The sequence below is a fragment of the Apium graveolens genome, chromosome 9 (genome assembly GCF_009905375.1).
Source record: "Apium graveolens cultivar Ventura chromosome 9, ASM990537v1, whole genome shotgun sequence".
Classification (NCBI taxonomy): domain Eukaryota; kingdom Viridiplantae; phylum Streptophyta; class Magnoliopsida; order Apiales; family Apiaceae; genus Apium; species Apium graveolens.
The window spans coordinates 6,494,626-6,514,506 of NC_133655.1; the positions used below are offsets into that span (position 1 = coordinate 6,494,626).

The 19,881-nt window shown below is 35.5% G+C and overlaps 5 protein-coding genes across 5 annotated transcripts; 3 read left to right on the forward strand and 2 right to left on the reverse strand.

Moving 5' to 3' along the window:
- Window positions 1-476: 476 nt before the first annotated feature.
- On the reverse strand, window positions 477-2,702 carry LOC141683086 (uncharacterized). Its single transcript, XM_074487785.1, has 2 exons — window positions 1,892-2,702; window positions 477-1,786 (listed from the first exon to the last, which is right to left on the reverse strand). The coding sequence occupies exons 1-2, from the start codon at window positions 2,683-2,685 to the stop codon at window positions 721-723; spliced, it is 1,860 nt and encodes a 619-aa protein (XP_074343886.1). The 5' UTR covers window positions 2,686-2,702; the 3' UTR covers window positions 477-720.
- A 489-nt stretch (window positions 2,703-3,191) lies between these two features.
- Window positions 3,192-4,511, forward strand: LOC141686951 (uncharacterized). The gene is made up of 2 exons (XM_074492062.1): window positions 3,192-3,796; window positions 4,108-4,511. Exons 1-2 carry the CDS (start codon window positions 3,394-3,396, stop codon window positions 4,365-4,367), a joined length of 663 nt encoding a protein of 220 aa, XP_074348163.1. The 5' UTR covers window positions 3,192-3,393; the 3' UTR covers window positions 4,368-4,511.
- A 5,768-nt stretch (window positions 4,512-10,279) lies between these two features.
- LOC141687344 (uncharacterized) lies at window positions 10,280-12,660 on the reverse strand. Its single transcript, XM_074492586.1, has 2 exons — window positions 11,870-12,660; window positions 10,280-11,729 (listed from the first exon to the last, which is right to left on the reverse strand). The coding sequence occupies exons 1-2, from the start codon at window positions 12,646-12,648 to the stop codon at window positions 10,577-10,579; spliced, it is 1,932 nt and encodes a 643-aa protein (XP_074348687.1). The 5' UTR covers window positions 12,649-12,660; the 3' UTR covers window positions 10,280-10,576.
- A 2,135-nt stretch (window positions 12,661-14,795) lies between these two features.
- Window positions 14,796-16,841, forward strand: LOC141687345 (geraniol 8-hydroxylase-like). Its single transcript, XM_074492587.1, has 2 exons — window positions 14,796-15,820; window positions 16,072-16,841. The coding sequence occupies exons 1-2, from the start codon at window positions 14,819-14,821 to the stop codon at window positions 16,684-16,686; spliced, it is 1,617 nt and encodes a 538-aa protein (XP_074348688.1). The 5' UTR covers window positions 14,796-14,818; the 3' UTR covers window positions 16,687-16,841.
- A 155-nt stretch (window positions 16,842-16,996) lies between these two features.
- LOC141687347 (serine carboxypeptidase 1-like) lies at window positions 16,997-19,347 on the forward strand. Its single transcript, XM_074492588.1, has 8 exons — window positions 16,997-17,440; window positions 17,506-17,613; window positions 17,689-17,960; window positions 18,038-18,274; window positions 18,374-18,486; window positions 18,661-18,750; window positions 18,839-18,944; window positions 19,038-19,347. The coding sequence occupies exons 1-8, from the start codon at window positions 17,062-17,064 to the stop codon at window positions 19,185-19,187; spliced, it is 1,455 nt and encodes a 484-aa protein (XP_074348689.1). The 5' UTR covers window positions 16,997-17,061; the 3' UTR covers window positions 19,188-19,347.
- Window positions 19,348-19,881: the final 534 nt, after the last annotated feature.

A 19,881-nucleotide genomic window follows, 5' to 3' on the forward strand; every position in this document is an offset into this window, starting at 1 on the left:
ACATATTTATATTATTTTTATATAAACGAAATCGTATATCTATACTATACTATAATAACCAGAATGAGGTATAATTTGGTTCAACGGTTATTCCCTAATTTTGGGTTTTAAAAATAAATAAATCGTGTTATATATCTACTGAACTACTAAATTATTAAACTATTACACATATAGTCTACTTATTATCCTACTAAACTACAATCAGAGCTTATCCTATTATTAGAAAAATAAATAAATAGTGTTATATATCCGCTAAATTACTAAATTGTTAAACTACTAAATATAATATATTTATCCTACTAAACTACAATCACGTGTTATCCTATTATTTTTATTATAAATTTATAATTATTATACATTTATATTATAAATATTTTAAAATTATAATATAACAGAATAAATAAAAAATTTAAATATTAACCGAAACCAGTGCATGACACGAGCTAGTACATTGTAACTAGAATAGTATACAGAGGGACTATAAGATGGCCATAATGCGATTACTGTTTGCATATTTTGTAAACAGAATATGTCTGCAAGAACTTTCATATACAATCTAACTAATAAACAATACTTGGCACAAGTATTACATGTTTTACATATCCAGTGACGACATAATAACGATATTCGAGAAATATTTTATACCACATACAATTTGTAAACAGGAAATATAGGAATCAGATGTAGCAAAAACTATAGGAATCAGGGAAGGGGCAACCTTCATTCCCAGCACCACTTGCCCCAGCATTGGCAGAATATGGTACTATTACATGGTGCACATTGGAGTACCGTTTTACCACGACTTTCTTCCTTACAGTTCCGGCAGGGACGAACCTTTTTGTTGAAAACAAATGTGAGTCCGTGGGGATGCACTTTGTCTTTAATTATATCGGTAGCCCCAAACTTTACATTGTAGTACCGATCAGATGACTTTAAGATACAGTAAGTATGAAATGAAAGATCACACTTACTGCAATGATAGAACCATCTGTTTGTGTTTATTTCTTGAGAGCAAAACTCACAGTCAAACTCATGCTCATGTTTTTCCACCATGCCAGCATCATATATCAAGTGCAGGGGGTGAGGATCCCACCTGTTTTTGTATGTTTTTACCATCCTAATACATGCTCCGCAAATATTGAACCTGCAATCTTTACATTCGTACTTACATTCAACATACTTATATCCGCAGGCATTACAAGCATGCTTTGTGTCTTGATGAAGTTGAAGTTGGTGACTGTGAGCTTCGTGTTTGATAACTTCGGGTAAGGTCACACATCCAATATGAAGACGGATTGTGCGGCGCTCATTGGGTAGTATCATACTAAAGAATATACCATTGCTATAAATTGCACAACCATCACAGTAGAAAACCTCGAATGACTCACTATACATATATGCAACTAGCGTTTTACCTGGCCAAAGGTGGTGTTCAATCTCTCCAGGAAACTCGGCGCAGAATTTGTGCATAAAGTATTTGCAAGGAAGACAAGCATATATTTGACTATCACAAGTTCGAACCGGTTCCACACAACCATCACAAAGCAATAATATTTCATCATCATTTTTCCGATCATACAACTCATCAGTTGTTATGAGTTTAAGATCATGTTCTTCATGAGACCAATGTTTAATATAATTTGTTGCACCAGAGATGCTACTATTGTTAGAAGAATCAGATAGAATAATCTTATCCTTTATAAATTGCTCAAGCAATAGATTTAGGGATAATTCATCGGCTGCGGGCAGGTGCACCAAATTAGGAAATGTTTCGTTCTCACCGGAGCTGAAAATACCAAAAAACATACAACACCAAAAAGATGATTAATGGACGTGTATATCTATATAAAGATAGATAGATGTAAATATCGATGCTTACGTAGAATAATACCTCAACAGACTTGATCTTGATCTAGCACACTGAAAATGAGTGAAATATCTGCAGCTGCGACAACAGTAAAGCCATTCTATCCAATACAGTCTTTCATGGCAGATTCTACAGAACTGATAAAATTTCAGGTAGACTTTAGGAAGAGAAAATGAGAGGATAAGAGGGTGTTTATGAAATTGAAATTGGAAAGAGGGAGGTGCATCACCACAACTTTTGTGGATCCAGAACTGACATTTGGTGCATCTATAAGACGAGGCTAATATATTATCAATTACTTTGCAAGCACAACATCTAAATGAGGACAGTTGCTCGATTAAGGCTAACGGATGACTATGACCTGGATGCACAAATATAGTGTCCTCTTTGGACTGCTGAACTTGGATTCCAGCACATTTGACGCAAACACAAATTTTAGGATTGAAACTACTGCGATAGGTGAAATAAGTTCGTCTCCTCCACAAGCCACATATTGTACAATTTTCATACCGCGGACGGACCCAAGAGTGAAAAGAGAGAACCTCATTCGGGTCAGTTGGGTTTACAATCTCTCGGGGTAACTCTGCACAAGTTTTGTGGAGTAAAAATATAGCACAAAGATATTTGACACCACTATTACTAGTACTAGCGGTGCTAGTGAGGTTGATGCAACTATAAATAAATGATGATTCACATGAATCTATTTCTTCACAGCAGCCACGACAAACATCACCCTTTTTAGCAATGTAATTTTCATTCAGGATTAGCAAGTGATCGTGGCCAGGGTGCTCCATTACTACATTAGTTTTCTCTTCCATCTTTGGTTGTACAGGAATGTGCTATGAAAAAGAAAAGAATATATCATTGTTAGCTTGGATTCTTAAATTTTTCCACAAGCTAGGACTGAAAAGCTACATACAAACATATTCGTTCAGTGAAAGTCAGGCAATGATATTTCTAGATCTAATTGGTGTTAATGAAGAAAAAAAGAATAAATACCTCCCTTTTGGCCTTTTTCTTTTCATTTTTTGCTAATTAATTACACACTCGCACACACTAGGAGGAACTCTTGACAACCCGTACGGGGAACAAGTGTTGAACCACTGCACCAACCCTTTGATGACGCTTTTTGGCCTTCTTCCCTAACTAGGAGATGAACAAATCGTCATCACAACGTAATCACTTACATTGTGCACTAGTTGATTGCAACTAATCATACCATATAATTAACGCCTGAAAACATCAATTTACCAGAGACCATATAATCATAAACAATTAAGGTGTGTTTATGGAAGACCCAAAACTAAGTAAATTCAAAATTTAAAATGTCACACCAACCCATTTGCTTAAGAATTAGAAAACGCTTCAATATTCGGCCAAATTGCACTCATGACTCATCTCCAGGTCTCCTCTTCTAGATTTAATGAAGTGCTGCTATATAAAGCTCATTAATAAGTCCTCAGTTCATCACAAACCGTCTAATTATTCGTTAACGGGTTTTTTCATTTTTGATTAACCTAATTAACATGGCTTCCATACATGCACAACTGTTCATTCTGTTGCTTGTAGCAGCTACATTATTAGTAGTTAGTGAGGCCAACAGAAACTTCACTAAAGGGCCACAAACTTGGAATTTTGGCTTCAATTTTTCCTCTGGTTGGCCGTGGAATCGCCCAAATATTCCACAGATTTACAGCAGTCCTCCTGGCTTCAATTTCACAGCCGGTTGGCCATGGAATTCACCAAACATTCCACCCAAATACAGCAGTCCCCCTGGCTTCAATTTCACCGGTGGTTGGCCTCCGAAACGCCCAAATGTTCCTCAGACAAGAAAATTTGTCGTTGGTGATGACGAGAAATGGCATTATGGTTTTAACTACACTGACTGGGCTATCAAGAGCGGCCCCTTCTATCTCAATGACACTCTAGGTAAATTTATACTCAATATATTTTTTACTATAACACCTACTGCTAGCACTTTTGTTCCAAAATAGAAATTGCTAATTAAAGTCGAGGATCAAGTACAACTGGCACTTTCAGTTCCAAATAGAAATTACTAACTAAAGTCAAGGATTACGTACAATTAGCACTTTTAGTTCCAAAATAGAAATTACTTATAAATTAGTCAAGGATCAAGTACAAATGTGGTGATTATAGTAGGTGAAGCCTCGTACAAAAAATCTTCAAGTGCACTATGTATTTCGATTATTAATGCATTTGCTTGTTTATTGTGATTGCAGTGTTCAAGTATGATCCACCAAGTAATAGTACATTTCCTCATAGCGTCTATCAACTACAAAATTATCGAAGTTTTGAGAATTGCGACCTACGAAAAGCAAAAAGATTGGCTTCAGTGACACAAGGCGGAGGAAATGGATTTGAGCTGGTGCTGGAGAATTGGAAGCCTTACTATCTGTCATGTGGTGAACACAATGGCATCCATTGCAAAGATGGCCTCATGAAATTCTCTGTCATGCCCCTTATTCGTTGGAATTACTAAAGAATGTATACAAATCTACCATTTAAGTAGCCATTAAAGGTTTCTACTTTGATTTCTGCTAAATTTTAGTATCTTGTCAAAGCAATAATAAAAGTTTTGTTCATTTAGATTATCCTGCTAATATAATAGTATGACATTTCTACTCATGAGTATTTTACTACGGTTTATTTTCTATGAATTGTTTTAATTTAATGACTGGTTATGCAAGTTTATAAAATGTACAAAGAAGTTCTTATTGCATTGATTTATTATTTCAGAAGCTTAAATTATTAAATATTAGAGGAAACTTTTAATCGGTTTAATGTACAGTCAAACTCATGCTCATGTTTTTCCACCATGAGCATGTACTGGTTGAAGTTGGTGATGGTGAGCTTCGTGTTTGATAGCTTTGGGTAAGTTCACACATCCAATATGAATCATGTACCGGTTAAAATGATCACTAAAGAATATACCATTGCCGTAAGACCCGCAAGCACAGCACTCGAAAAACTTGAATGGTTCACTATACTTGTCGGCAAATAGCGTTTCACCTGGCCAAAGGTGGTCTCCAACAACCTCTCGGGAAAACTCTGCACAAACTTTATGCATAAAATATTTAATGTCAATTATTTTATTACTCAGTATAATTTTAAAATTTTAAAATATAGATATATTTAAAAACTTTATGATTATATATATAAACATATATTTTGCTTAATAAATATATTTAAATTATTTAGCATTATGATTAATTTAGAGTATTACTAATAGAAAATAGCTATAATTTTTTTCATGTAAAAAATTTATTAAAATAAATATTTTAATTAATTTGAAATTTTAGTTATTAATATTAATATCTCAATTTCAATTTTATAACCGTAAGGGATGCATGTTGTAGTTGATATTGAAAGATGGGGTTGTAAAGTGGAATTAACTCAAATATTTGCAAGGAGCACAACAATAGAATAGGCTGTCAGAAGTTAGAATGGGTTTGACACAACCAACGCAAAGCAATAATATTTCATCATCGTTTGTTCCATCATACCACTCAGTAATTGTAATGAGTTTAAGATCATGTTCTTCATGAGACCAATGTTTAATACAATTTGTTGCACCCGAGATGCTACTATTGTTACAAGAATAAGATAGAGTAACCTTTTCCGTGATAAATTGTTGCATGAATAGATTTAGGGATAATTCATCAGCTGCTGAGAGGTGCACCAAATTAGGATATGATTCACTTTCACTTGAGCTGAAAATACCAAAAAATGTATACAGAGAATTAGTGTATATATGTACTCTTGATAGATTGATTGATATACCTCATAATTGTACTTGATCTTGATCTAGCACATTGAAAATGGGTGAAATATCTGCAGCTGCGACAACAGTAAAGCCATTCTATGGAATGCAGCTTTTCACTGCAGATTCTACAGAACTGAGGAAATTTGCGACTGCAGGAAGAATAAATAAGAGGATAAGAGAGTGTTTATGAAATTGAAATTGGAAAGAGTGAGGTGCATCTCCACAATTTTTGTGAATCCAAAACTGACATTTGGTGCATCTATAAGACAAGTCTGATATGTTATCATATACTTTGCAAGCATAACATTTGAATGAAGACGGCTGCTCGAGTAAGGCTAATGGATGACTGTGAAGACCTATCACAAGAAGAGTTTGCACCACTACTAGTAGTGCTAGTGATGTTGCTGCAACTATAAACAAATGATTTACATGAATTTAGAATTTTTTAATTTGTTGCTGGAATTCCATTTTAACAAAATGGTATGAATATTATAAAAACTGTATTTTAACAGTTTATCTAAAGACAAAAATACTCTGGGATAGGGAAGAAATTCGAGAACCTCTTTCTGGTCAGTTGGGTCTACAATCGTTAGGGGTAATTTTGCACAGGTTTTGTGAAGTAAATATCTATCACAGGAAGAGTTTGCACCACTACTAGTAGTGCTAGTGATGTTGCTGCAACTATAAACAAATGATTCACATGAATTTATAATTTTTTTGTAGCAGCCTCTACAAACATCACCATCTTTAGCAATGTTATAACTTTCATTTAGAATTAGCAAGTGCTCGTGCGCAACGTGCTTCAAACCTATATCATTTTTCTCTTCCATCTTTAAGTTCTTGTGAAGCCAATGAAATAACCTATATATAGAAAAGGCATATATGATTTCTTCTGTACAAGAAAGCTTTTGCATGCATAGAGACATATGCCTGTCATCAAAGACACGCATCCAAACTTTTAATAAAGAGAGAGAATATCTAAATACTTGCTCAAAGTTATAACAACACGAAGGAAAGTTTGTTATGAGCACTTCACAAATTCTAAAGAAAATGCAGGAGACACGACTTTCTCAGCGAGTATTAGTATTAGTGGAGAATCAAATTGCTGCATTCGAAACATAAATGTCTAAAGTCACAGTAGCCAAAACAGTTATTTAGCCCTCTTATTTAGGTGGTGTGCAGGGTGCACTTAATATTGTTATCAGAGTATTCAGTATCTGTCTTATGGCAAGGTGAACATGAATGCCGAAGGAGATTGGTTATATTAGAACCGTCAAGTAAACAACTTATGGAGAACCTTAAGATTGTCAGAAGATCTCGAATCTTATATTACCTTCACGATATCATGTTAAATAATCAACTCATCTAAAATCTTAAAATGTTAGAAAAAGACTAAAATTTATTGCACTGCAGCTCAAAACCATCACATGTTAGTTCACTCAGAGAAGAGGTCAATCTGATTGGTTAGTGTAGTAGAGACTATGGTAATTAAGCTAATTGTATCAGCGTTGAGTGTGATCGCAATGTTAATATTAACTTAATTGTTCAGCTGCTGGTACCAAAGTTTAATTCAGTTTGATCTCCAAATGATACTCCATCAGTCCCAGCCACACTTTTCAATGCTTGTTAAAGTATAATTACATAATTTTTAAAATTTTTTTTTTTCGAAATAAAAGTTTTACATTTAAACTTTTATTCAAAATTTTTATTTTTTAAAAAACATTATGAAACTATACTTTATAGAAGTCTCGAAATGCGTGCAAATAGTGTAAGTAAACTTCCCAACGGGACGGAGGGAGTACTAGTTCATGATTCAAAAAATTAATCTTAAATTATAATTAAAATATATAACAAATAAAATTATACCATTATTGCAAATTTTCTTTTGAAATTATATTTTGTTTTCATTAACTCAAATCTTATTAAAACAACAAACTCACATGTTGTCCGAAAAGACATAAAAATGATTCATTTTTATTATTTTAAAAATAATAATAATAAAAAATCTACACAAAATATAAATATCGTAATTATACTATGATTACAACAATTTGTATATCGTTAAAAAATAACATAGAACTCTACATGAAATATAAATCTACGAGAGAAACAAAAATATGGCGTAATCGTACTAACATGGAACCAAGTACCCTATCATGAAATAATTAGAGTTTTACGGAAATAGAATTATAATCATAATATGGTTTGAACAAATTTATTATTTTATATGGGTGAAACAAAAATACATTGTCTATAATATCCATATCATTTTATTAAAATGGAATTCCACCAACAAATTAAAAAAATTATAAATTAAATATTCCAATTTAAACAAATGGCCTATTTAATTGGTTGTGGTTTCTATTTTTCAGAACCTATTTAGTTGATTCAATTTATGAACCTATTTATTTTAAAACATAATTAAAATTAGGATTCAAAACTATAAAAATAATAAAAAGTATGGCTTTTAAAATTCAAAAAACGGGTAAAACTAATACATCTAGAATTATAAGTCATATAGGAATCAAAAAAGATAAAAATATTGTACTTAGAGTTATAACATGAATCATAAAAGGTGAAAAATGAAACCAAAATACCACTTAAAAGAGGTTTCGCTTATTAATAAAGGTTATTAGTTTCACCAATAATTTTGACCAAAAAGTCTAATCGAAATCTAGGTCGTCATTCCTAGTCGAGATCAATCGACGATGTCAATATAACCATAAATTCTACCATAAAACCTAGTCAAATCCTAAGTCGTGATTCCTAGTCGAAATCAATTGAGTAGGATGTTATAGCATACCAAAATTTCGACGAGGATCCTACTCGAAATCCAAGTCGTGAATTCGGGTCGAAAACCTTCGACTAGGATGTTAAAGCACACCAAAAGTTCGACCAAGATCCTAGTCGAAATTTAGGTCGTGGATCTGGTCGAAAACTAGCTGAAAATTTAGAAAAAAATAGAAAAATTGGAAAATGGCAAAAATGTTTCGTGAGAATGTTTTCTAGTTATTTGCGATGGTAATCCGAACAATAAGAATAATTATATTAGGGGAGCTGAAAAGATCAAGGAACTCAAATCTGTTCCGCTAAAAGGATAAGGAACCCTCTCTAAAGAATTTTGACTGTCTTAAAAGAAAGTGTGATTCAAATTGGGATAAACACAGCTAGCTTCAGGGAAAACAAAATCGATGTAAATGTGTAGATCGCTGCATACACTTTACGCTAAAAATGATACTATCTTGCAAGGGCAAAGAGAAACTTAACTTCTACGAAATCTTATATGTTTTCCTAGAAATTGGGGGCAAAATGATAGGGGATAAAAATAATCCTGATTGTGTAATAAATAGGCGCATTAATTAAATCTGATTTAGTCCAAAGATGAAGCCCGATTATTAAGGTTAAAGCAAGTAATATAGCATTAATTAAGCTTCAAGGGCCCACAGACCAAAGATTTATTATTAAATTCGTAAATCATAAATCAGCCCAAATTATGGTTGAGAAAATAAGTTCGAATCTTAGTCAAACTCTCAGAAGAATAGTCCCTAAGCCACATAGTCCCCCAAAAAAGTAAATCCCTGCATTCTAGTACTCCAAAATCCATTCAAAATATGAGACTTGCCCACCAAGTCTCCTAACCCTAATCTAATTCAAGGCATCTCATTATAAGCGGTCTCACCCTACAAATCAGAACTACGTTTTTTACTTGATCATTAACACACAGCAAGGTACGTAGACATCTTATGAACACAGATTGAGTCACGAAACACGAGAACACTGAAATAGAGTTTTGAGCTCATGAACCCTATCATTAAATACACCCTAGTTTTTTTCCCATAACACTAATCATACAACAATTGACTATGAGAAAAGAGGAAAATTATTATAGCAAACTACATTTACTTTGTTTAAAAATGGAACTTTCAAGCTTATACCTCCTCCGTCCCATCGAATTCTTTATATTGGGGGACGGGACTCGATACATACTATAGTCTCTTATAAAATACAGTCGTTTAAAAAATTAAATTTTTTCTTCTAAATAAAATGTAATGTTCAAATTTGTATACCAATTTTTTTTTAAAATTATGGAGCTATACATTATATTAGTCTTAAAATACGTATAAATCATGTGAAAAAATTATAAAAATTTAATGGGACAAATGGAGTATTCATTTATTTAATAAAATTAATATGCACATATCGTGAATAGCACGGGCCTTAATCTGAGCGGAACTACGGTCAGACCATGGTGGCCATGGTCCCCCAATTTTTTACTACCTCACTACCATATTATCTATTTTATCTTCAAGCACCTTGTTAAAGGGTAAAATGACCCTCCCAATATGTGGTTATACCATACATATAAGAGTGAATTTTACAAGAGTCTGACGAACAAGATGAAAAGGAGACTAAGAAACTTAACTTTACTTCCAAAATGTTGAGAGCAATAAGCAAGTAGCACATGGTTCTTATGATGCACATGAGAAGCATGAGAGTAAAACTTAAGTTTGTTACAAGAAGCCAGCTGTACTTGCCACATCGGCAAGAACTCAAAATAAATATCCAAGTGCTGATATTGGAGAGTTAGTTAGAAAAAAATCCCACACTCTGTCTTTCTCTCATTCCTTCTCTTTCATCTCATTCTTCATGAATAAATCTTGTATCTGTGTTGTATGTTTTCAGAATGAACAATTACTGTGAATTCATTCTTGTTTACTAGTAAATGATATGTAGAAATCAGTAAGCAACAGTTTGTAGTATATGGAACTTGTATGATCAGACTTTGAAGCTTTGCAATGTTTGTTAATGGAGATTTTCTGATTCTTCAGTTTACAATTCAGTAAGTTTACTTTTCAATCTTGATATTACTATTGTATTACAAAACAGAAAAGACACTAAAATTGAACAGTTAAGTATAGCTTACTTCACGTTTCTATCTCTCTCTGAGCATACATTTTCAAAACCCAACACCAGTTACAGCAGGTCATGCAGAATATGGTATTACATGGTGCACATTGGAGGACCGGTTCACCATGGCTTCGCTCGCCACATGAATTACATCTACGAACCTTTTTGTTCAAAACAAATGTGAGTCCGTGGGGATGGAGTCTGTCCATAGTTATATCAGTAGCCCCAAACTTGACATATTCGTACTGGCGGTAAGATGACTTTTCAAGACAATAAGGATCATATGAAAGATCACATTTACTGCAATGGTAGAACCATGTGTTTGTGTTTATTTCACGAGAGCAGTACTCACAGTCGAAGTCATGCTCGTGATCAGTCACCATTCCAGGATCGTAGGTCAAGTCGAGAGGGTGAGGATCCCACCTGTGCTTCATTGTTCTTGCATAAGTAATACATCTCGCACATATATAGAAATTGCATTTTTCACATCTGTAGTTGAAAACAGAGTTCAAAGTCGAACGGAATGTACCGTCAGAACTTCTGTACCCATATTGATCACGAGACATTCCGCATGCATTACAAGCATGACCGTCCTTCCAAACTTGTTCCAGTTGGTGAGGGTGAGCTTCGTGTTTTATAATTTTCGGTAAGGTCACACATCCGATATGAAGACGGATGATGCCCTTGCTAGGCAGATCCCAAGTAAAGAATATACCATTGCAGTCAACTCCACAACCATCACACGTTTCGAACAGAAATGGTTCGCTAGACATCTCTGCAGATAGAGTGTTACCTGGCCAAAGGTGGTGTTCAATCTCTCTAGGCAACTCCGCACAGAGTTTATGCATAAAAAATTTACAAGGAACACAACCATAGTAGGATTGACCATCATCAGTTCGGATGGGCTTGACACAACCATCGCAAATCAATAGTATATCATCATCATCGTCATGTTTCCCATCACACAACTCGCTAATTGTTATGAGTTTAAGATCATGTTCTTCGTGTGCCCAATGTTTGACATAAGTTGTGCTAAAGATGTTACTGTTGTTATTGTTACATTCCTTCGGCATAATTTCCTTGATAAATTGCTCAAGCAATAGATTTCGGGATAATTCATCTGTTGCCGGGAGTTGCACCAAATTAGAAAATGTTTCATTTTCACCGGAGCTGAAAATACCACAAAGTGTCCACAAATTAATGTCTTTACAAGAATAAATGGCAAAATATCCGCAAAATCAATGTCTTTACATTGCAAAGATGACAAAGGGATAGATGAAAGTATATTGTTTGAGCAAAGTACCACGTACCTTAACATTAATGTTCTTGATCTAGCACATTGGAAATGGGTGAAAAATCTACATCGTCTGCAACAGTAAAGCCACTCTATCCGGCTGAGTGCCTCATTGCAAAGTCTACAATGCTGAACAAATCTGTGATCAACTTGAGGAAGAGAAAAGGAGAGGCTAAGAGGATGTTTATGAAATTGAAACTGGAAAGAGGCTGTTGCATCACCGCAACTCTTGTGGATCCAAAACTGACATTTGGTGCATCTATAAGACACGTCTATTATAGTAACATCATTTACCTTGCATGCATGACATTTAAATGAGGACGGATACTCGATTAAGGCTAATGGATGACTGTGACCTGGATGCTCAAATATCAGGTCCTCCTTGGACTGCTGAAATGAGAACAAAGCACATTTGAAGCAAACATAAAACAAACTTACACTGGAACTACAATAAGAGAACCATTTCCATGGCAAGCCGCAAATCTGACAACAGGTATACGGTAAATAAATTGAAGTCACTTGAGTTTTGTTAACTGAGTGAAAAACGAGAGACTCATTTGGATCAGTTTGGTGTACAAGTGTTGGGGGTAATTCTGCACAGGTTTTGTGGAGTAAAAACTTTGTACAATAATCAACATGACTGCTAGTACTAGTAGTGCTAGTGATGTTGCTGCAACTATAAACAAATGATTTACATGAAACTATTTGCTCGCTGCAGCCACAACAAAAATCACCCTCTCTAGCAGTGTAATCTTCATTCAGGACTAGAAAGTGCTCGTGAGCAACGTGCTTCATGCCTATATCATTTTTTTCTTCCATCTCTAATTCCTTGTGAAGCCAATGGAATATAACACACTATATATACAAAAAGAATGTATGATTTCTTCAGACTGGTAAAAGAAAGTTTTTACATAGGTACAGACATATGCTTATCATCAAAGACAGGTATTGCATAATTGCTTTGTAATGTACTCCTGCAGGATTAGCATAATTGCTTTGTAAGCAAAATGCTTGGTTTTAATTTCTTGGTCGGTCCTACTATTGATTCTGCTTCTTAAAATGTTCTACATGCTGGTAAAAATGCCTCCAAATACGTAGTAACACATGCGTGTTATCAAAGACATTGAAGGTTTTATAAAGCAAAGACATCTAAGGATATGAACCTTTATGTTCAAAACAAATGCAAACAAATGCGAGTTTGTGAGGATGGAGTTTGTGTTTAATTATACCACAATTAGAACCATCTGTTTGTGTTTATCTCTTCAGAGCCAAACCCAAACTCACTGGAGAGTGTACTGTATACAGATGAGTAGTGTCAAATGCATGTGTCTGTGTCAGTATAAATGTCAAAAACTAAACAAATTCAATCAATTACAACAGCATAAATCTTTAATCTTCATTGAAAACGAAGTATATGCAAGTTATGGTGCCAGTACCAGCTGTTGATTTCAGTTTCGACATTGTACACTCTGTACTGGTTATTAGGCCACAAGAATCGAGAAACACTTCTTCAGTGCCCCTACAACAGCATATGCAAGTTATGATCGTTGTTTTGGCGGAAAATATAGTGACAATGAAGCATTTGCGTTTAGTACTGGTCGTGATTTAGATTTATCTCTGCTTACTTCAGCTGATGAGCTATTCGAAAGTGGGAGGATTAAATTCTGTGAACCATATCGTAAGAAAATTATCCAGAATACGCCGTCTTGGCCAGAACAACAAAGTTTGTTCTGAGCACTTCACAGTTTCTAAAGAAAAGGCAGAAGACTGCACTTTGTCAGCGAGTTCAAGTGTTGGTTGGTTAGGCAAGAAATGGAGACTAAGAGATTTCTTGTTGTTTCGTGCTCCAAGCTAGGGTCATGAAACCAACAAGGAGTACAATTTTTTAAGAAAATTCGAGGAGGACGATTTAATGAATTGAGTGCACAGAAGAAAAAGAAGAACGAGAAGACTGTGGTAGCATTGTCAGCTTATGAACGGCATTGTAAGGTCAAACAAGCAGCCGCGAAAGAGATGAGAAAGGGAACTTATTTACCATACAAGCAAAACCTGATGATAGGCTGCATATATGTTTCTGCTGCTGCTGTTAGTGATCCCTCTAGAGTAGCGATTAGAATTCGTTAACAGAAACAGTTGTAATCATCGTGCATTTGTAGTGATGAATATTGGCTCATTTGGTGCTAGAAATAAGTATGTCGGCCCAATCTTTCCTGTTAAAGTTAATCCATAAATTCACTTTATTACATATCATTTAAACAGTTCTGATAAAATTTTAGGCTGCTTCATTACTATTAGTGAAGAATCAGCTCAATTATATTTGATGAGCCTTCCACTGGCCTTCGGGCTATGAAGGATGTTTCTTAATGATTGGTCCGTCAGGACTTCGATCTTGTGTGCCTGGAAGTATGACCTTAATTTCCTCAAGGTTGTGATTAGGGCAAGCGTGAATTTCTCAGTAATTCAACTCTGCTTCATAGAGTACCTTGCTCACATAGTAGACATACTTCTGAAATTTCTGTTCTTCCTTTACTAGGACTGCACTCACGGCTTGTTCAGATATTGCGAGGTATAAATAAAGGGTGCACTACGGACTTGGTTTGGCCAACAACAGGGCCCCAGTCATGAATTTTTTCAGCTATTCAAAGGCCTCTTGGGTCTCAACTGTCCACTCGAAATTCTTCACCCAAAAAAATTTCAGACCCAACACCAAAAGCACTGTTAAAATATAGTTCATATTTTTACCAAGTAAAGGGAAAAAAAAGATAAATAATAGGTTCAATTGTATGGTCAAGGATGGTCTATAACTAGAATGCAATATCCAGCGTCCCAGCCAAGACAATGAGAGGTTGAGGCTGTTGAGCCTCAAATTTTTTTTATTATCAACAATTTTAACAACCTCAAGATATACTAAACAACTTGTGACGTTTATAAAAGACCTCATATCTCCCTCGTTATCTTTACGGAAATGTGGAGAGTTCAAATCTTGTCACATTATATGCTCTCACATCTGTACATCTGTGTAAACTTATCTCCTTTTACTGTCACTAGTTCTGCAACCACAGCTCCATCAAAAAACATGGACATAGTTACAATCAGTGCAGTGTGCATACTGCTTGCCTTTATTCTGCTCTCACTTCCAAGATCTAGAGGCAAGTCCCCTCAAAACATTCCACCAGGACCTTACCTGTTACCAATCATCGGAAATATACACAAACTTGGCAAGCACCCTCATAAATCCTTAGCCAACCTCGCTCAAGTTTACGGTCCAATCATGTGTTTAAAATTAGGCCGCATTACCACCATAGTCATTTCTTCATCAAGCACAGCTCAACAAGTCCTTCAGAAGCAAGACTTGGCATTCTCTAGTCGTTGTCAGCTTGACGCTGTACAGGCTTCGTGCCATAATAAATACTCTGCAGTATTTTTGCCTGTTGGCAGTCGGTGGAGAAGCCTCAGAAAAATTATGAGCTCGTATATTTTTGCAGCTAACAGGCTCGATAAAAATCAGCATCTGCGCAGTAGGAAGGTGCATGAGCTTGTTAGATTCTGTGAAAAGTGTTGCCAAAGTGGTGAGCCTGTAGATATTGGCCGCGCTGCTTTTCTGACTTCGCTCAATCTTTTGTCAAACACTATTTTTTCCAAGGATATGATAGATTCATACGAAAATTTGGAGGCTAAGGAGTTTAGGGACTTAGTGTGGAACATTATGGTTGAAGCTGGGAAGCCTAATTTGGTCGATTACTTTCCTATTCTTCGTTGGATCGATCCACAAGGTATAAGGCGGCGAATGACAGGTCATTTTGAGAAGCTAATCAAGTTATTTGATGGTGTACTTAAGGAACGGTTGGAACTGAGGAGAATGGGGAAGGCTAGCGATAATACCAGTACGACAGACGTGCTTGAAGAACTGCTAAAGATGTTACAAACAGATGAAATCGATGAAGCTCAAATCCATAACCTATTTATTGTGAGTTATTCTTTTCATCCTCGGTTTTAACTATTAAATAAAAATTTTATGCTACAAAAGTACATCTTCAGATAATTTTTTTGTGTCATTGTGTGCGTTTTAAGGATAAGTACCATCGCAAGAACCTGCAGTTAAATATATGCTCCTATTGGGGTCTTCCTCTAACACCTTAATGAGCTGGTTACTCAATGGTTCTTGTACCTAGCTATGCCAGGATTTAAAATATTTCAGTCATTAAAACAAATAGGCAGGACTTATTTGTTGCAGGAACAGATACAACTTCAAGCACAGTGGAATGGGCAATGTCTGAGATATTACGAAATCCAAAAACAATACTGGTAAAGGTAAAAACTGAGCTGAACCAAGAGATCGGAAAAGGCAAGATTGTACAAGAAACAGACATTTCCAAGTTGGTTTATTTGCAATGTATTTTGAAACAAACTATGAGGTTACACCCCCCAGCCCCCTTCTTAATACCACGCCAAGTAAAAGAAGAAGTTCAGCTCTGTGGCTACACCATTCCAAAGAATTCGCAAGTGCTAGTCAATGCATGGGCTATTGGACGCGATCCTAAGCTATGGATAAATCCCCTGTCTTTTCAACCAGAGAGGTTCATGGACTCTCAAATTGACTTCAACGGGCATGGTTACGAGCTAATTCCATTTGGTGCAGGTCGAAGGATATGTCCTGGAATGCCATTGGCTATGAGGATGGTTCCAGTTATGTTAGGCTCACTCATAAATTGTTTTGACTGGGAACTCGAAGGTGGGATTCTGCCAGAGAAGTTGGACATGGAGGAAAAATTCGGGATCACACTAGCAAAGCTTCATCCGCTTCGTGCTGTAGCAACTCTAGTTGTTCTTTAGCTAATTTTGATAGTATGCTTTTCTTTAAATTTGATTACCTGAAGTTGTTGTATCTTACTTTGTAGCCAGATGACCTGATCAAACTTTCATTTCTTATGAAGTTAAAATAATACTTTCTAAGAACAGCCGGCTTATTCATTGGCCAACAAAAGATTCATTGCTAGTTTGGACAATCGAAATGATGAATTGTAGTTTAAAAGTGTAGCCGCATGGTTTATAAACTATTTAAGCATATGCTGTGAACTCGGCCAGAAGAAGCAATTAGTGAAACTTCCAACAGTTTTAGTACAAAAGTTAGCATGTATAAAAGGACTGTAGTATGAATGTAGTTGCAGCAACCAAGCAAGCTCTAATTTGCACTCCTAGCAATCAAGAATGAAAGGCATTACATTGCTTTTGTTACTTTCTTTGTTATGCCTGGTGGTTTCTGTACAATGTTACGGTGGAAATGGATATAACCCTCTTGACAAGCATATGAAGGCTCAGAAGGCGAAAAGAATGTCTACTTTCCATGTTGAAGGAACTCAAGAAGACGTTCTAAGAGCTGAGTATTCACCTGTGTATATTGGATCTCAAGATGGATTGAAGGAAGCTGACAAGGTAGAATCATTGCCAGGGCAACCTGATGGAGCAACTTTTGAACAATACTCGGGATATGTCACAGTTGATCCCGTTGCTGGAAGAGCACTTTTCTACTATTTTGCACAGTCTGAAAATTCTTCTAGCCAGCCTTTGGTTCTTTGGCTAAACGGAGGTAAATATAGATCCCACTTAACTATACTTTCTCAATTTGAAGGTGATAATCGAATTGGATGACAGGGCCTGGCTGTTCTTCATTTGGAAATGGAGCAATGATGGAACTTGGACCTTTTAGAGTAAATAGTGATGGAAAAACATTATCCCAGAACAAGTATGCCTGGAATGATGGTAAGCAGAGTTTCTTTTTTGAAACTCACTAATCTCTTCTGAAAACTCACTAACAATAGTTTTAATCCCCTGCAGTGGCAAATGTGTTATTCTTGGAATCCCCTGCTGGTGTTGGATTTTCATATTCCAACAGAACTTCAGACTTTGCAACTGGAGATAAAAAGACTGCTGAAGATAGTTATACATTTTTGATTAACTGGCTAGAAAGATTTCCCGAATACAAAACCCGAGATTTCTTCATTACTGGAGAAAGCTATGCAGGACACTATATTCCACAATTAGCACAATTAATTCTTCACAACAACAAAATCACCAACCAGACTATCATTAACCTTAAAGGAATTGCAGTAAGTTTTGTACTTGAAGCAATTATGTAACATTAATCAAGAAAACTGATATAGACTACATATATTTTGTTTTTCAGATTGGAAATGCATATATAGATGAGGAAACACAAAACAAAGGAACAATAGATTACTTCTGGTCACATGCTATGATATCTGATGAAGCTCGTGAGGGCATTTTCCTAAACTGCGACTTTTCACCAAATGTAAATGTTTCAGAAACATGTGAAACTTTTCTTGAACAAGTAGATCTTGGAGATATTGATCCTTACGATATATATGCTCCCTTATGCAGTCCTCAAAATGGTTCATTCTCGGTATGCTTTTCTACCATCTCTCTACAGTAATTTAATCTTTATACAACATATTTGTTCACTTATCTCATTACATTATTATGCAACTTTTTCTTGAAATAGACATCAGGATTTGATCCATGCTCAGGTAATTACATCGACACCTACTTGAATACTCCGCAAGTTCAGGCATCACTTCATGTCACTATTCCTCCCAAGTTTTGGTCATCTTGCAGGTACTAAACTCTATCTTTCACGTAGTAAATAAGACTTATGATATATGCATTCAACAACTGTGCAACACATGAGCTATGACAATGTGCAGGATGATATGATTACCCTGATGAATACATGATGATACTAATACCTTAATGGACTTACAGTTGTAGTTTATGACCTTGTAATAACAGCGCTAAAGTTAACTGGACGGAAGCCCCAGCAACAGTCTTGCCAGTCATCAAGGAACTAATGAACAGTGGCATCAGTGTTTGGCTATATAGGTGAAAATTACTTTCTTTTCAATTACAGATACATTATGTGTTGATGTTTCGGATAAAAATTGCTAAGAACTTTCTATCAAATTTACAGCGGGGACACGGATGGTGTAGTGGCAGTAACAACAACAAGATATGCAATTGATCTTCTTCAAACATCTGTTAAAACACAATTCTACCCTTGGTACAATCAAGCCGAGGTACAGACACAATATAACTAGTACGAGCACACACAAACTCATCCATGAAATGATTCTCACAATCTGTTATTTTCTTTAACGATATTGTTTAAGGTGGGAGGATATGCGGTTGGATATGAAAATTTGACATTCGTGACTGTAAGGGGATCTGGACATTTCGTTCCAAGTTATCAGCCTTCTCGCGGACTTGCAATGTTCTCTTCCTTTTTGGCTGGAAAGCTTCCTCCGTCCAAAGCCAACTAATTAAAAATTCAAAGTAGTCCATCCAGAAGAGGAGACTTCAAATTCCCTTTACTTTAAAGTACTATGTAGTCTGTACTGATGTTGTCAATGCCAATTCCCTTTACTTTAAGAAATGTTGGGACTCCTAAAACAACTTTAATTAATTGATTCCAGTTAACAATCTGAATGTTTTTACCAGTATAGATACTCAAATATTCATCGTGTCTTCTTGTTCTTGTTGTAAACATACCAAAAAATCTGATCAATGTGCTCAAGTTCATGGTGAGTATCTCATCGAAGACTTTCTATCTAGTTCTAAAGAGTCTATTTAATGGTGATGCTGGTCAGAATGGGCCGCAAGGATTATCCATTTGTTCTCCTTAATGGTATCGCCAGTCATTGCATGAATTACCGATCCATGCATGTGTGCCTTTCACTAAAGCATCAGGACTGAATATTACAACAGAATGTGGGAACCAACTTGAATTTAGAAAATGAATTTTGAATCTGTTCAGTTGACATAAGTTCTAATATTGAATATTTATTATGCAGTTTTGAGATTAATTTACATATTGTATCATCTGTGAGATTCAGATCAGGCCTAGTGCTTAAACAAGATTTAAACTGCTGTGAGATTCATACCAGTTTTTCATCTCCATCTTTTATAATTTCTTCAACTTGCAGAACCATTCCTCAACAATATTTATCATGATCA

Excerpts from the sequence above, each read along its gene's own strand:
- LOC141687347 (XM_074492588.1), top strand. The coding sequence starts at position 17,062 with ATGAAAGGCATTACATTGCTTTTGTTACTTTCTTTGTTATGCCTGGTG. Across the intron at positions 18,275-18,373 it reads CTCAAAATGGTTCATTCTCG|ACATCAGGATTTGATCCATG; the intron begins GTATGCTTTTCT and ends TTCTTGAAATAG. Across the intron at positions 18,945-19,037 it reads CTTGGTACAATCAAGCCGAG|GTGGGAGGATATGCGGTTGG; the intron begins GTACAGACACAA and ends ATATTGTTTAAG.
- LOC141683086 (XM_074487785.1), bottom strand. The coding sequence starts at position 2,685 with ATGGAAGAGAAAACTAATGTAGTAATGGAGCACCCTGGCCACGATCAC. Across the intron at positions 1,787-1,891 it reads TCAAGATCAAGTCTGTTGAG|CTCCGGTGAGAACGAAACAT; the intron begins GTATTATTCTAC and ends TGGTATTTTCAG.
- LOC141687345 (XM_074492587.1), top strand. The coding sequence starts at position 14,819 with ATGTGGAGAGTTCAAATCTTGTCACATTATATGCTCTCACATCTGTAC. Across the intron at positions 15,821-16,071 it reads AAATCCATAACCTATTTATT|GACTTATTTGTTGCAGGAAC; the intron begins GTGAGTTATTCT and ends ACAAATAGGCAG.
- LOC141687344 (XM_074492586.1), bottom strand. The coding sequence starts at position 12,648 with ATGAAGCACGTTGCTCACGAGCACTTTCTAGTCCTGAATGAAGATTAC. Across the intron at positions 11,730-11,869 it reads TCAAGAACATTAATGTTAAG|CTCCGGTGAAAATGAAACAT; the intron begins GTACGTGGTACT and ends TGGTATTTTCAG.
- LOC141686951 (XM_074492062.1), top strand. The coding sequence starts at position 3,394 with ATGGCTTCCATACATGCACAACTGTTCATTCTGTTGCTTGTAGCAGCT. Across the intron at positions 3,797-4,107 it reads CTATCTCAATGACACTCTAG|TGTTCAAGTATGATCCACCA; the intron begins GTAAATTTATAC and ends TTGTGATTGCAG.